Source organism: Micropterus dolomieu, linkage group LG23 (assembly GCF_021292245.1).
Source record: "Micropterus dolomieu isolate WLL.071019.BEF.003 ecotype Adirondacks linkage group LG23, ASM2129224v1, whole genome shotgun sequence".
NCBI lineage: Eukaryota > Metazoa > Chordata > Actinopteri > Centrarchiformes > Centrarchidae > Micropterus > Micropterus dolomieu.
In genome coordinates this window covers 24117246-24132663 of record NC_060172.1, presented here as the reverse complement: position 1 = coordinate 24132663, position 15418 = coordinate 24117246, and the positions used below count along the sequence as shown (strand labels likewise).

At 40.4% G+C, this 15418-nt stretch overlaps 1 protein-coding gene across 1 annotated transcript; it reads left to right on the top strand.

Moving 5' to 3' along the window:
* Positions 1-4277: 4277 nt before the first annotated feature.
* On the top strand, positions 4278-15369 carry abcg4a (ATP-binding cassette, sub-family G (WHITE), member 4a). Its single transcript, XM_046040218.1, has 14 exons — positions 4278-4506; positions 9500-9617; positions 9762-9894; positions 9984-10034; positions 10707-10852; positions 10944-11067; positions 11286-11400; positions 11487-11626; positions 12959-13057; positions 13204-13372; positions 13458-13558; positions 13648-13806; positions 14851-14969; positions 15144-15369. Exons 1-14 carry the CDS (start codon positions 4278-4280, stop codon positions 15367-15369), a joined length of 1929 nt encoding a protein of 642 aa, XP_045896174.1.
* Positions 15370-15418: the final 49 nt, after the last annotated feature.

Genomic DNA, 15418 nt, shown 5'->3' with positions numbered 1-15418 from the left:
TAGCTTCATTACACTGGCTCCCAGTATGTTTTAGAATTGACTTTAAAATTCTATTGATCACTTTTAAAGCTCTTCATGGCCTCTCGCTTTGTTATATTTCTGAACTTTTAGTCCCATACGCACCAGCACGTACCTTGAGATCCTCGGGCAGAGGTCTGTTGTCTGTTCCAGAGTCTCGACTGAAAACTAAAGGGGACAGAGCGTTTGCTGTCAGGGCCCCGGGGCTCTGGAACAGCCTGCCCGAGGAAATCAGGTCGGCTGAGTCAGTGAATTCTTTTAAGTCCCTTCTTAAAACATACTTTTATAGGAGAGCTTTTCCCGATCTTATTTGACTTTATTTTATCCCTTTTATTTTATTCTATTTTACTAATTTCATATTTATCTTAAACGTGTATTTTAGTCTTTTCAATGTTTTCATGCTTTTATCTTGTATTGTTTTTGTATTATTGTCTCTTGGGTATTATTGTCTTTACACTTGTTAAAGCACTTTGTAACTTGTTTTTGAAAAGTGCTCTACAAATAAAGATTATTATTATTATTGTAGTTTTATCTGTTCTTATATATTCACCCATGGATGTGAGGGTTCTTCTTGTCAGATGATCTTCTCCCTCAGATGACTAATAAACAGCACAGCTCAGTACTCAATACCTTCACCTGCAGTCACCATGTAACTTTGCAAAGAGGTCTTCGTTGGGTTGAAATCACTGACTGCAACTAAACACAAAAGTCTTTGCTCTTATATGTGGCAGTCAGTCGCTGTTAATGCATGGTTTATGAATAGAGAAATACTGTTATCTCTGAAGAGACTTGATCATATAGTTGATTAATGATCTGCCCTGTGGTTTCTCAAAAGACATGACTGAGAATGGTTGTTTATTGTAGAATTATGTATGCAATCTTAAACCTTTTCTACAGAGAATAGGATGAAAGGTCATGTCTCTTTCCTCAAGGTAAATATTACATTAGGCAATCATGATCTGGCCTTTGAAGTAGACAAATAGATTGAAGTAGCACCTCACTGTTCCCATAGCAGTCTTATTTATCATGCTTAAATGTACAAAACAGGCCATGCAAAACATTTACTGGAGCCTAAAAAGAAAGCACTCATATTTGTTTTGTAACTCCTTCAGACAAATGCTAAAGTTATACCAAGGAAAAAGAAAAATCTGGCTGTAACACAGTGCAAGCCTGTGGTGATTTACATATTCATATAATCTCTAAGACTTGCAATCAGTTTAATGGATTAAGGTTTGTAACAGTGGCTGTGTCTAAGAATATGGCTCTTGTTGATAGTAGGCTAATATTAGCATCTATAAGGATGCAAATCACACAGAAAGAGAGAAAGGTTGCTGTGTTGAAACTACTCGTGTAGCGAAGCGAGAGCTCGTTTTAAATTGGTCTGATTAGGCAGGTGCGATTGGCTAAAAATGCTTTTGATTTCCTCTCAGGGGTGATGTAAGGCATGTAGGGCCCGCTTGAACGCGAGTAACCCCGGCTGTTTTACCGAAAATAACCCGGGCACTGCAGCATCAGCACCAGGCAGCTGCGCAGGTGCGGCCTTTAAAGAGACAGCGGGGTCTAAAATCTCACTGAAACCTGCCACATGTTTACACAGACTGTCGACAGCAGTGCACTGACAGTGATGGAGCCCAAAATCAATATCTGCATCAGTGTAATGTGGCAAGACTTGAAATTTAAAAAGCTCGTATTCACAGTGGCGTTTTAGCCTAATTTCATTGTGTTATTCCCATTTCTGTCATTCCCCCAGAGACAACAGCCCAAAGTCGCCTCAGAATAGAAAATTAAATACTTAAAAGGTTTAAATTGGCACATGGGAGGCTAATTTAAGGAAAAGGGCTGTGGCAGTCAATCTGATCTGAATAAATGTAATTAACTGTGAAGTAATTCCAACTTTTAGGTCAGAGCTCCAGCCTTAAGTCACAACAATATCCTTAAAATGCCTTTACATACATTTTAAATGTATCTATTATTTACTATTATACTGTGCACATAGTGTCTTTACAAAATATTCTATGTTTAGGCTACTTTTTTTCTGTGAGACTATTTATTTTAAAGCCTGAGGCCAGAATGAGGATTAAGAGGAAACAATTAAAACCAAAGGAGTATTTTTTGTTTCTCCAGTAGCATCCTGCCAGCAACGCCCTGTATCCCAGACCGGCGTGCGTAGCCTACCACACAGACGCACTAACCGGTGAGAGGATAACGGCGGCTGCCATATCGAGCTGCTGCTGCTGATACTGCTGCTGATACTGCTGCTGTTGCTGCAGAAGCATCTGCAGCACGGTTCTGGCTGTTTTTTATTCATTCCAGATGTCGGGGACCGAAGATTGTCATCAATACCACTGCTGAGGATGTGTGTGAGCATTTCGATATGAGTTCGGGGCGGATGGATTCGATCAAAGGAATAATCCTAAGGCATCCTAAAGCATGACAGGCATCTTGTTCCCCTGACGATTCTCTGGGATGCAGTCATAGTTTGAGGCCGGGCATGATTTTAATCTTAGGAGTTGCTGTAGTGGATGCGGGACGATGTGCGCCGCACCCCGAGAGCTATTGATAAGGAGAACACAGCTCCGTCAATCAGTGACCCTCAAACGATCCGGATTTTTCCTGGACTGTGGCGCACAGTGAGCATCTTGTTTTGTTTGGTGTGTGTGTTTTTGTTTTTTGTTTTTTATAGCTGGGACTGTTTGGCGGACCTTCTCATGAGGAATTGTGCTGCTTTGTCTGAAAGGATCAACTGAGCACTGTTGCTCTCATCCAGAGAGAAGAACCAGGGCTGAGCTGCTCACCTGGTCATTTCAACATACAATAATAAGTATGTGCAATGCATGTGTGGATATGTGCGTGTTTGAGTGTGCTTGTGCAATGCAACACGAGGTAGTAGGGACTGGTAAAGCCACAGTTACTGTAGGCTATGTCCTCAGAACAGGCTCATTTATGACTATTAAATCACTTCCCCCCACTGCTCTGTCGTTTCCCAGCCTGAATAGTGTCTGGTGTATCATTTTGTTGTTAACAGGTGCTTTTTGAAGAACTGGGAGCATCCCTCATCACTGACAGGTCATTGCAGAGCACAGCATCACCACAACACTCCAAGGATGTATAGATGCATTTAATAACCATATTTCATCTCTTCAGGAGACTTTTACTAAGGCTGTGTGAGCTCACGTGTCCTGGGTTTGGATCTGCACATGACATGGAGGCCTTCAGTATCTGACTGAGAGGCCATTAAAGCATGTCAGCATTTTACAGAGCTTATATGCAGTCTGGTAATGGGAATTCACTAATGACAGGGTGGTCAATAGAAGTCATGGTCAATTTTCTTCACTGTTCTTTTCTTCACCTCTTCACATGAGGATATTTTATACATACAGCAGGTCATGGATAGTAGTGGATGTTTGTATACCGTGTTTTTATGTCAGTTACTGGTTTTCATTCATAAAATTGGCCTTTTTCAGCTGTTTCCTAACTATTTGTATAGAATATGGCTATTTTGTATGTTAGCTGTGTTCTTTTAATAATCCCTAAACTGCTTCGAGCAACTATTTACAATGAAAGACATATCTCATTAGTTTCAACATGACCATCCATAAACTTTAAACTGATCATTACATGGCTCTTTAGTTACCACTAGACTGCTAATCTAAAGGAGACCACTTGATAAACTTTTGAAAACTTGAATCATGCACACAATTTGTTTAGTGTAGGGCTTGTTAAATAACTATTGACTAGTAACCTGATTAATGAAATAGTAACACGATCTTAAGTGTATTAGAGAAACAATATGTTGTTGTTTCAGTTTCAGATTATTGGAAAGCCAATGGATCAGCAGCCACTACATGTTTAGACACTCCAGTGTAGGAGGAAATGTGTGTGAATCAGCAGTATAAGTGTGCCTGCTGCAGGGCTGAAACCAGATCCCGACTCCTCACACTCAGGATCTCATTCCCCCCAACTAGCCCACAGAATGAAGTGTAATTAGATCATGTCCAGCACCTAGTTTTAAGATGATGTCTGCAGTCATCCTAAAAGCACTGCTACAACACAGTTTTGTATTCACACAGCTGCTGAGGCAACAGATTTTTCTATGGAGGCTTATCAGTCCATGAAATTTGTTTCTTGCACAATGTCTAGTTCCAGATCTCTGCAGAGTTTGTGTACCTTATTTTAATGATTTTGTTTCATATATGAAAATGTAGGGGTATGAGGCAAGAATGGCTTACATGCCTATCCTCCTTTGCAACCCTTTTAGCATGGCGGAGAGGACACTGGAGCAGGGTTCGGTCAGCATCCCCATGGAGGAGACCAAACTCCCCGGCGGAGCGCCTCAGGAGGCAGCACTGCTCACCCACTTAAAGAAAGTGGAGAACCACATCACTGACGCTCAGCGCTTCTCCCACCTCCCACGCCGCTCTGCTGTGGACCTGGAGTTCAATGAGCTGTCGCACACCATCCGGGAGGGTCCCTGGTGGAGGAGGAGAGGTACTGCAAGCCTAGTTCACATAGTAACCATGACGGATGAGCAAGCGAGCACCACCCATGATGATCAATATCTGGAGGGCAGAAATTTCAAGGGAGGCATTTAAAAGCTTTTGTGACATTTAGGGAAAAAAATTTTTTTTCTCAGTGTTAGTCTGTCTCTCATGGCTTGCTCTATTGTTCTGAGAGGTGTAGCCCAGCCCTGTCCTCACACACACACACACACTTGCGGACTTCTACCATGTTGTAGCAGGCAGTGTGCCTGTTAGCTTTGCTGCGCTCAGCAGAGTTTAGACATAGTAAATAATTTACACTTGCAGGTCGGCACTGCTTTCTTCTGTTTTCCCTGTGTTGTCTGCCGATAGGTGATGGCAGTGAGTGAGGCCCACAATTGATTTGCTCATTAAATATAATATAACAGCATTTAAACTCCCTTATTAATGGTGAGCCTCCAGCCTTTGGTCATTTCTGCTTGTCAACTAAAACCACCCGTTGCAAACTGTTGTGTGTAGCGGCTCTTGTTATGTTCAGTAAATTTAGCAGGGTGGGGATGGGGGACTTCAGAGGAATCCTTTATTTACATTCTCCACATCCTTAGGAGTGGCCCTACATGATGCATTGCAGGTAGCCTTGTGTTATTTTAAGTCTTGTTTAATATTGATGTGCATTACAAAAGCCTTGCAGAGGAATGTTTGCTGTTCCGTTGTGAAACCTCAATGTATGGAGAGTATTCACGAGGAGGATCATGGCAGGGAGAGGAACAGCGAGGGACTCCTGAGCAGTGGCCAACAAATAAGCTTTTGTTTGTGCACTGATGGACATGTTTTCCTTTGGTAGTCTAATCAGAATCAACCTGTGGTTTCTGCTTTTGTTTGTGCTGTCTCTTCAGGGTGCCTGCCTTGGCTCATCAGGCTGAGGATGTGTGAACAGGAAGTGTCTCAGCTTTTACTAATTAAGCGGTGCCTTTCATAAAGAGGCTAGTCTGCCATTTTACTCTCCTTCCCATCTCACTGAACCTCCCATCATATTCGTCCTGCTCTTCATGACCCCCTTCTGCCTCTCCAATTACCCCTGCCACTCACATAAAATAACAAGCCACATTTAACCAGTGTGTTACTTACATTTGACATGTGCTGTAGTTCATTCTGAGGGGCTTGTCGGTGTTTGTGTCTCATTTAACAAGCTAAGCTCAGAGCTGATTCTCTGCAGTCTGCCTGATCAAAGCTGTAAAACAGGTGTAATCACACGGAGCTTAAGGCTGTTGTTCTGCTGTGTGCCTTTGTAGTGATTATTTCTCTGTGTAAAAAAAACCCATCATTATAAACACATTATTTTATGTCGTTTCTGCTGAATTATGTACATTTATAAAGTGGGTAAACAGTAAAAGGGAAAAGCATGAACACCTTGATGTCATTTGTAATTTAATGTGTTTTAGCTTTGAGTCACTGTCATACTATGAGTCATTCCTTAAAATGACGAACAGGAAGAGAATAACCAGAGGAAGATACTACATTAAATTTAGAGTTTATTTTTACTGTAAAAGGGTTCAGAAAGGTTAGGTGATGTATGAACTGCACCACGTCTGCATTTCTTATCGTAGGCTCTTCTTGGCCATTTATCCCTGATACGATGAAACTGCTGTGACCTGCTTTCATGTTGAGGGTGTTCTCCTCCTATAGAGGCATTCTCCTAACTGGTGAAAACACTATCCCAGCTCTGAAAGTGGAAGGACAGGAAGAGGGAGGGAGAGCAGGAAAATGTTTACCTGCCTCTAGATGATTTCAGCTCTGCATTTTGTTATTTACTGCAACTGCAACTCTGCACCTGCAAAAATGCTCTGAGTTTCTTAGGGGGAAGAGGAGTGTGGTCACCTTACAGATAGAATCCCATCTTTTATCTAACGTGCAGTGTGCTGCTGAGGCTGTGCTCCTTTTAAAATGCATCACTATGCATATCTTAACTCAAATGTATGACTGTGATGCAAAGTAATCCATGCTGCTTCATCACTTTTTTTCGTTTTGTCATTCTCTTGCTGAACAGTTATGAAATTGTATGATTAGGTTTAATTTGATTTCAAAAGATATTCAATGTGTAGCACTCTTGTATTTGCTTATTTATCCTGTTTTATTGTAGACTATATGGTCTAGGACAAGGGTAAAACTGAAGTCAAAGCGATGCATAATGTATTTGTCATATGTGAAGAATGGTGGCAGTTTATGCAGTCTGAATATGTTATCTACTAAATGTCCTGATGTGAGGGGGTAGACCATTAGGAAATTATCAAGGACATCCGACAGGTCTTCAGAGCTTCATTTTCTTTGTTCTGTGAGTACAGTTTCACAGCTTGGACAAATTAATTTAATATGTAGCCTGTTGATTGATGCAGTTATATGTTGTTTAAATAGCTTAATGTAAAGGGGAATTCCACGAGCTTTATATATCAAAGTCTGTTTATAGATCTTGGGTAGTACTATTGAATTATGTAAAAACAGTTGGATAAAGCCTTTCGTGGCTCCAAAGGGAGCTGCCTGAAGCCTGATACATTATCTCAAGTGACGTCATTAGAGTCAGCATGAGTTGAGGCTGAAGACCACAAGTTTGAAAATGAAACATATCTGGGGGTGTGGAGTTAGAAGGAAGTGCACTTATCAAACCTCTCAAGCCCACTCCTCATCTCTGCTTGAAGCTTGGCCGCTACTCACATCTACACACCTGAATTTCTGAAAGTGATGGCATCCGAGTTGTATTCTGGGTAATGTAGGCAGCAGTTTTGACAAGCAAGAAAAATGCATGGAATAAAAAAAGAGTATATCTCATTGCACTTCAGTAACATCCGTCAGTAAAATTCTAACGTGGTGGAGTGCTGTAAAGTGGTGGAGTTGTATAAATATAATATAATAAATGTTTTATCCAACAGAGTGACCACTGCCTGTCTGTATATATTAGCACATAGTTAATCACACAAGATAAACACAGAATATCCAAATGTGGAACAGGCACTCATCTTGTCATTGCTCAACACAACTCCTTTAAGAATTTAGATGACATTGTAGTAAAGGTTTATGGAAAGACTATTTTCCTGGTGTGAGAATTTTGTTGTCATTTGTGTCATGGGCTCCAATTTGAGGCATGTGATGACCCCAATCTCTATGACTCATAATAATTTCTCTAACAATTACTGCGAAATTACCTATGAGAGCAGACTGGAATCTCTGAGTCAGTACTGTCACAGGCTGTTAAGTCTGTGTGTCTTTGTGGTGTCAGGAGTGGATGATGAGGCGATCTACGTCCTCTGTGGCTTTCATGAGACTGGGTGATCAGGATGCGCCTGCAGCCTCGCACAGATAAGGCCATTATTATGTGCGACCTACAGCACTGGGTTAGATCATCAGTATGCACCACATGCCAGAGAAAGGCCGCTTCACTGACAGCAGGCTGCTCTGCTGTCTGAGTGGAGGCTGTCTGATGTAATAACACTGTGAGGGAGGAGGGGGTGCTACCATTAGGCTACTTTACTCATGTGAGGGTTTAAGGGGGCTGGTAGATCTGCTGAGACCATAATTACACAGCTTGAGACAGGAAGAAGCATCCCTACAGACAGTGGAAAAATGGGTGAGGTGAGGGAGACAGGGATGACAAAAACGGCGGGATACTTTTTAACATTCCATATCTGGAAGATTTCAGAATATATGTCAGTTCTGAAATGTATTGTTTTACTGTTTCCACTGTGTGTCAAGCACCACAAAGATTTGAAAATGCGTCATGAAGAAACTTGAGCCATCTTCATTTGCCCATGCAGGGAAGTAATGCCTGTGGTTTTTCTGTTGGCGCTACTGAGAGCGTCATGATCCTAAATCTGTCTGTAATCTTGATTTTTTTGTCTTTTGTGATTTTTTTCACAGTACTCTTTTGCTGCTCACCTGATGCCCAGCTCTCCTAAAATGCTGTGAAACCTTCTGGTTTTTACTTTTTTGTTCTTCACAGCCAACTTCACCAACTTAAATTCTTTCTTTTCCCCAGACACTGATGACAGCTTACACACTTCCCATTTCCAGCATTTCCAGTATGTTTTTTTATTAGCTTGCTAGAACCAGAACTGCTGTTCTACCTGGTTCACTTTCTCACTGTCAGGAGTTTATAAAGTTATAAGTGTAAGTAAAGTTATAAAGTGTTATTAAGATGAGCAGGCTTACATATGACCAAGCAGATGGAACATGATTAAATGACCACAGGGTTAAGGCAAACGGAAATACAGAATGTAAACTTATTTTGTCAAATGTTTACTTTTTGTCAGCAGAAATGTTCCGTTGTTATTCAAGTTAAGAGCACACATCAGTCCCTATCACTTTTTTTCTACAATTCATTTTCCAGATGAGCACACTGTGGAAATACACAGTGTATAAATAAGCTAAAAATATAATTTAATCACTCAATAGTTGACCTGTTCTCCCTTGTATTGTGTGAGGGTGTTACAACATACACTCAGGAACAGCTTTTAAGCTTACATTTAACCATCTTTTGTCAGACAAGCATCAGTCAAATTAACTTCGAAATTTTCCATGGCTCTTGTGCTGAATCTTGCAAATTATCTCTTAAAACCACACTTTTAGACTGGTCCTATTTTGTATTTGTTCCTCTTTACCCGCTTGCTTATTACAGTTTTTTTTTTTGCTTGGTGCCATGAAAATTAAAGATTACTGTAACTGAATGTACTAATACTGTAGTACTGAATGTACCAGTAATGTACTAATGGTGAATATTCAAAATACCCTTTAGAAATATAGTAATGTAACCTAAATGTGAGTCGTGTAAATGGGCTGTAATAATAAATATAGTGAATTAATTGAAAGCTCGTTGTTTTAGATCTTCTGATATGTAGCATAAAAAGTACATATGTATCTTTGCAGTAAAATGTCTGAGAATGATTAATGAAAACAATTATAGAGTCAGACCAGTTACAACAATACACAATACAGCTTTTTCCCCTCTTCATCAGGTTACAAAGCTCTCCTCAAGTGTCTGTCTGGAAGATTCAACAGCAAAGAGCTGATTGGCATCATGGGGCCCTCTGGAGCCGGGAAATCCACTCTGATGAATATTCTGGCGGGTTACAGGTGAGTGTGGAATTGTAGTGGATTTGTGTAGATTTCAAACAGCTTATGTTCTCTTACGTAGGCTATCTGTCAGATAATACTTTTGTTATCATTTAGTCCTTAGAAAATGGCAGAAATAATATTTTGTTTTCTGCTGGGAAACAGGGAGACGGGCATGAAGGGCCAGATCCTGGTTAATGGTCGACCGAGGGACCTGAGGTCCTTCCGGAAGATGTCCTGCTACATCATGCAGGATGACATGCTGCTGCCACACCTCACTGTGAGGGAGGCCATGATGGTGAGGTCATCTAAAGCAAAAGGAAAACTCAACAACTCATTAAATAGTAATGTTGGATAATAATGTGCCGACTTCTGTTTGTCTTTCAGGTTTCTGCCAATCTGAAACTGAATGAGAGCACGCAGATCAAAAAAGAACTTGTAAGTCTTAATGTGTTGATTATAATTTCATGTACATAATTATTTCTCAGCTAGGGATAGGCAAGACAATAGAAATGTGTATTACCTCAAAGATTTCAATGCTATTTATACCAAAGTAGTTATCCTTTGATTGTATTAATTGTGTGCTTTTTCACTCAATTTGCTGGATTCCATCTGGTTATTTTTTTGTAGATAAAATTTTATAGATTAAATAAAATTACCTCCTACTTTCTTCAAGAGAAGCTGGCTACAGATAAGATGGCAGACAACCACAAAAGTCATCCGCATACAAGAAGTCATGTGACATCATGACCAAGAGTTTTCCAAATAATTTACGCTACATTTTCACACAGGAGCCTTTTTCAGTTTGAGCTACAGAAATTAACAAAACGAAAGTTGTAAAACATAGTTTCATCTAATACGTTTCAAATGTAGCCTCCATCACTCCACTTACAGTCATGAAGAAAACAGACAAAAGGGAAAAACAGACACCTGCTGATGTCATGTGACTTCCTGTATATGGATCACAATTGTGGTTGATGTCCACCATCTTGTCTGCACCAGGGCCAAAGTGTTCTGCATCACAAAATATGCAGATAGGTCACATATACTTCTGATATTGCCTTCTTGTGCGTCTTCATGTACCCACATTTGTCTCTGTTTGTGTCTAAGGTGCATGAGATCCTTACTGCTCTCGGTCTTCTGGACTGTGCTCAGACACGTACCAATTCCCTCTCTGGGGGCCAGCGTAAAAGACTGGCTATTGCACTCGAGCTGGTCAACAATCCTCCTGTCATGTTCTTTGATGAGCCCACCAGGTTGGATATTACCGATCTAGTTTCACTCTGTATAATCCAGATTAAACAGTGCATCTGTCTCACTGGTTTTCTGTCTTGTGTCCCATCCCAGTGGTCTGGACAGCGCATCCTGCTTTCAGGTAGTTTCCCTCATGAAGTCTCTGGCTCAGGGAGGACGGACAATTATCTGCACCATTCATCAGCCCAGTGCCAAGCTCTTTGAGATGTTTGATAAGGTAACTTGAGTGCTGCTTGTATTGCTGGACACGTCTAACCTTCCATTAGCTGCTGCTCAGGCCAGGGTACTATGGGTTAGCATGATTCATTTTATGCCGCTGACAGGCAGAGCTGCAGTCGATACCCAGGCCTGTTGTTTTGTCAGTTCATATATTATTCAGAGAGTGAGTGTGTTGGAAAGTATGTTGATTACTCTGTACATGTGTTCCTCCACCAGCTGTACATCCTCAGTCAGGGTCAGTGCATATACAAGGGCACAGTCCCCTACCTCATCCCATATCTGAAGAACCTGGGTCTCCACTGTCCAACATATCACAATCCTGCTGATTTCAGTAAGTCAAGTAACTCATTTGGTACAAGTGAATGTATATGTTTGTCAGTGTTTTTGTTCTTACTAGCTTGTCCTCTCTGTCCACAGTCATTGAGGTGGCGTCAGGGGAGTATGGGGATCTGAATCCAGTGCTGTTTGAAGCTGTCCAAGGTGGACTGTGCTCCGAGGAGGGCAAGAAGAACTCCAGAGACAAAAGTGACTCTTCTTGTCCCTCTCAATGTCACAGTGTGAGTGATACCAGCCCCCTCACCCAGCACCACACCTATATGTCTATATGTCTCATATTTACAGACGTCATATATCCTCATACAATAATGAAAAAGCTCTACATTCACAGAACATGTCTGCGTCAGATTTCCTCCATTTCCTTCAGTGGTTTCTGATGGATTAAGTTTACAGTTACATTATTGTCTCCCATAGGAGACAATTGTCTTGGACTCAGGGGATTTGCTGTATCAAAACCAAACATCACAATAAAAGCACAATAAATACAAACACATATGCATATTGATAAAACAGCCAATCAAATTAGTCACAAGCCATTCACTCTGTTAGAAGTGTAAAAAGCGATCTACTCACATTAAAAACAAGGCTCATATATTTCAAATCTACAAAGCCACAGTGTGATAGCAATAATAAATGTTCTCCTTATTAAACAAATTATAATAAAGTATAAATGTTGGTTGTGTCATTTTTCAAAAGTACTCTAATAACTTCATTTTTGAGATTCAAATAAGTAAAGCCAATAAAAGAACCCCAAATTGTAACACCCAGTGAATTGTTATACGTTGATAAATTCCGTGTTACCCTTCCATGTACACATTATTTCTTATTTTCCTCCAAACTTTTCCTCTTCTCCACTCCATCAATCTGTCTACTCAGACTCTCTCAGCTTCCTCTCACTCTTTCTTTCTCAGCCTCATAAGTCGCTTCTGATAAGAGCATCAGCTAAATGCTGAAACTGTAAATGAAAACCACCCAGAGCTCTTTGTTATGGCATTACTCCTACATTGTGCAGTTTTGCCCTTCTACTCCTTTAAACATTTTATCGGTTTATTGATTTTCTCTGTTGCCATTTATTTTTCTGTGTAGGCATCAGCCAGTAATCTTTACCAGAGATTGTGAAGTTTTCTATTCTTATGTCCATATCTTCATTTTTCAGCTATTGCCTCTTACCTTTCCTCTTATTTGATTTCATGATTTAAGATATTATTATGTGACCTTCCACTTCCATACAAAATATCTGCCAACATTTATCACCTAGCAGACACAGTGTGCATTTGTTTGGAGGTTTTAATTCATTGAGGCACAAAATGTTTAAACTGAAATTATACCATTGTTAGGAGAATCACCGTCAGTCAGAGACAATTTGAATGATAAGGCATATTTCTTACTATATTAAATAAATTCACAAGTTTGATTACCTTCTAATCAAACAAACAGGCCCATTAAAGATTTATTTGCAACATGACATACTGTAGGTATGATATCTCCTTGTTCTTAATGGTTGTCTTGTATTACATAACTAACTCCTTGTTTTCATTGTCTTTTCTCCACAGGACACAGGAACTCTTGAGAAACATAGCTTTGCCACCAGTTCATTCACACAGTTCTGCATCCTCTTCAAAAGAACCTTTATTACAATATGCAGGGACACGGTAAAATAATTGTTCTCTTCTTGAACTATTCCTGCTCAAACTCAGACTTTATAACTAACCAGATTCTATTGTGTAAAACAGCTTTACTTTGATTATTGGTGTTAATTAAGGGCATTTGAGTTGTGTTGATGTTTGTGGCTTTAAAGGTGCTGACCCACCTCAGAGTGATGTCCCATCTGTGTATTGGAGTGCTGATTGGCCTGCTTTATCTCAAAATTGGAAATGATGCCAGCAAGGTCTTCAACAACACTGGCTTCCTCTTTTTCTCCATGTTATTCCTCATGTTTGCTGCCCTGATGCCCACCGTCCTAACCTGTAAGATGCTAAGTCTAGCAAGAGATTGGAATCACTGATTTGCCATGTGGTTTTTCAGTCTTTTAACCCTGCTATTGTCCCACAGTTCCTCTGGAGATGGCTGTGTTTATACGGGAATATCTCAACTACTGGTATAGCCTGAAAGCCTATTACTTAGCCAAAACTATGGCTGATGTACCATTCCAGGTAATGTTCAAATTATTGAACAGACAATGGTTTAGATATGCATTTAGTTTATTCATTATTTATTAGCAACACTAAAATTTCTTTTACAGGTGCTTTGTCCAATCTTGTACTGTAGTATAGTGTACTGGATGACTGAACAGCCTCCAGAAGCGACTCGCTACCTGCTCTTTATGGCCTTGTCCACATCCACAGCACTGGTGGCCCAATCCCTGGGTCTGCTTATAGGGGCTGCATCCACATCTCTGCAGGTAGGAAAACCTGCATACCTTAAAGTCCCCCTCCTCTAAAAAATTTGTTTTTCTTTTTGTTACTTCGCTTGGATGTTTGAACTTCATTGTGCAGAATGATCTATGTGCAGAGTTTGACACAAATTATTATTCAAAGCAGAGTATTTCCACATGGCTTAAAACATGTCTGGAGGGGATCTTTAAAGGGGAACTGCACTGAAGTCTGTTTACAGGTATTGGGGAGTACTACTGCGTATGTGAACATTTTTATAAACTGTTTTGTGTCTCTATAGCAAGCTTGAAGTTTAAAAATTAAAAACATCTGGGGATGTGGTGCAGTGTTGGGCATTAACACATTACTTAACGAGGGATTACAATTTGAAATTCAGTAATTACATTACAGATACTACTACTGCTCCCAGTAATGCTCTGTTACTTTGCCACTTGAGGTCAGCTCGTTAGCTTTCTGGATTGGATGGAGGGTTGATATCAATTGTGTTTCTTTGTGTGGTTAGAGAACAGACTGGTCTGGAACATGCTAGCTTGGCACAGCTTGAGGTGGAAGAGGCAGTTAGCCTCTACCAAAAGAGGAGAAGGAGTAATGTAACGCATTACTATTGCTCCTGACTAATTAGTAAAATAATGTAGTTATTTCTTCAATAAGTAATGTGTAATGATTAATTGATTACAGTTTTCAAGTAACTTGCCCAACACTGGTGTGGAATTAGAAGAAGTGAGGTTACCAGACCTCTGGAGCTTGCTCTTCATTTCCGCTTGAGGCTCAAGGGTACATTAACAGCTTCTAGCACCCTAATCTCTGGCTGGACTGTCAGTAGTCGAGTTGCGCTGTGACTAATTAAGCACCATGAAGAAGAATGCATGAAATAAAAATGACGATATCTTGAGCTCTACTGCATCGATTTTGCCCCTTTTTCTTAAACTGCTTGTCAACAATGTTAAAAAAGTGCAATGCTAAATTGGTGCAGTACTCTTTTTAGTATCTGCTTACAAGATATTTCACTGAGCCAGTTTTTTAAAATTAAATACTATTCATTTGTTCCACAGGTGGCTACTTTTGTGGGTCCAGTCACAGCCATACCTGTGCTTCTCTTCTCTGGCTTCTTTGTCAATTTTGACACCATTCCCAAATACCTACAGTGGAGCTCTTATGTTTCCTATGTCAGGTACTGTCAGCTACTTTATGCAGCTCACATTTCTAGTTCAACCACTACCTTTAGACTTCTGATAAATGTGTTTTGGCCATCAGTCAGGCTTCCTCTTATCTGAAATGATTCCCATTAAATCAAAATTAAAAAAGCCTGGGTTTATGAGGTTTTGTCAAAAATGTCTGCTTTCAGGTATGGCTTTGAGGGAGTGATACTCTCTATCTATGGGATGAACCGGTCGGAGCTGGAGTGTCCAGGTCTGGTGTGTAAGTTCCAGAAGCCAGAGGAGGTCCTGCAGCTGCTGGATGTGGAGGATGCGAAGCTCTACGTGGACTTCATGGTGTTGGGGATTTTCTTTCTGGTCCTCAGATTGGCTACTTACCTGGTTCTGCGTTACAAAGTCAAGTCAGAGCGTTAGGACGTCTAGGGGCAACTACAGATATGTGAGATAGTAAGAAAACTTAATA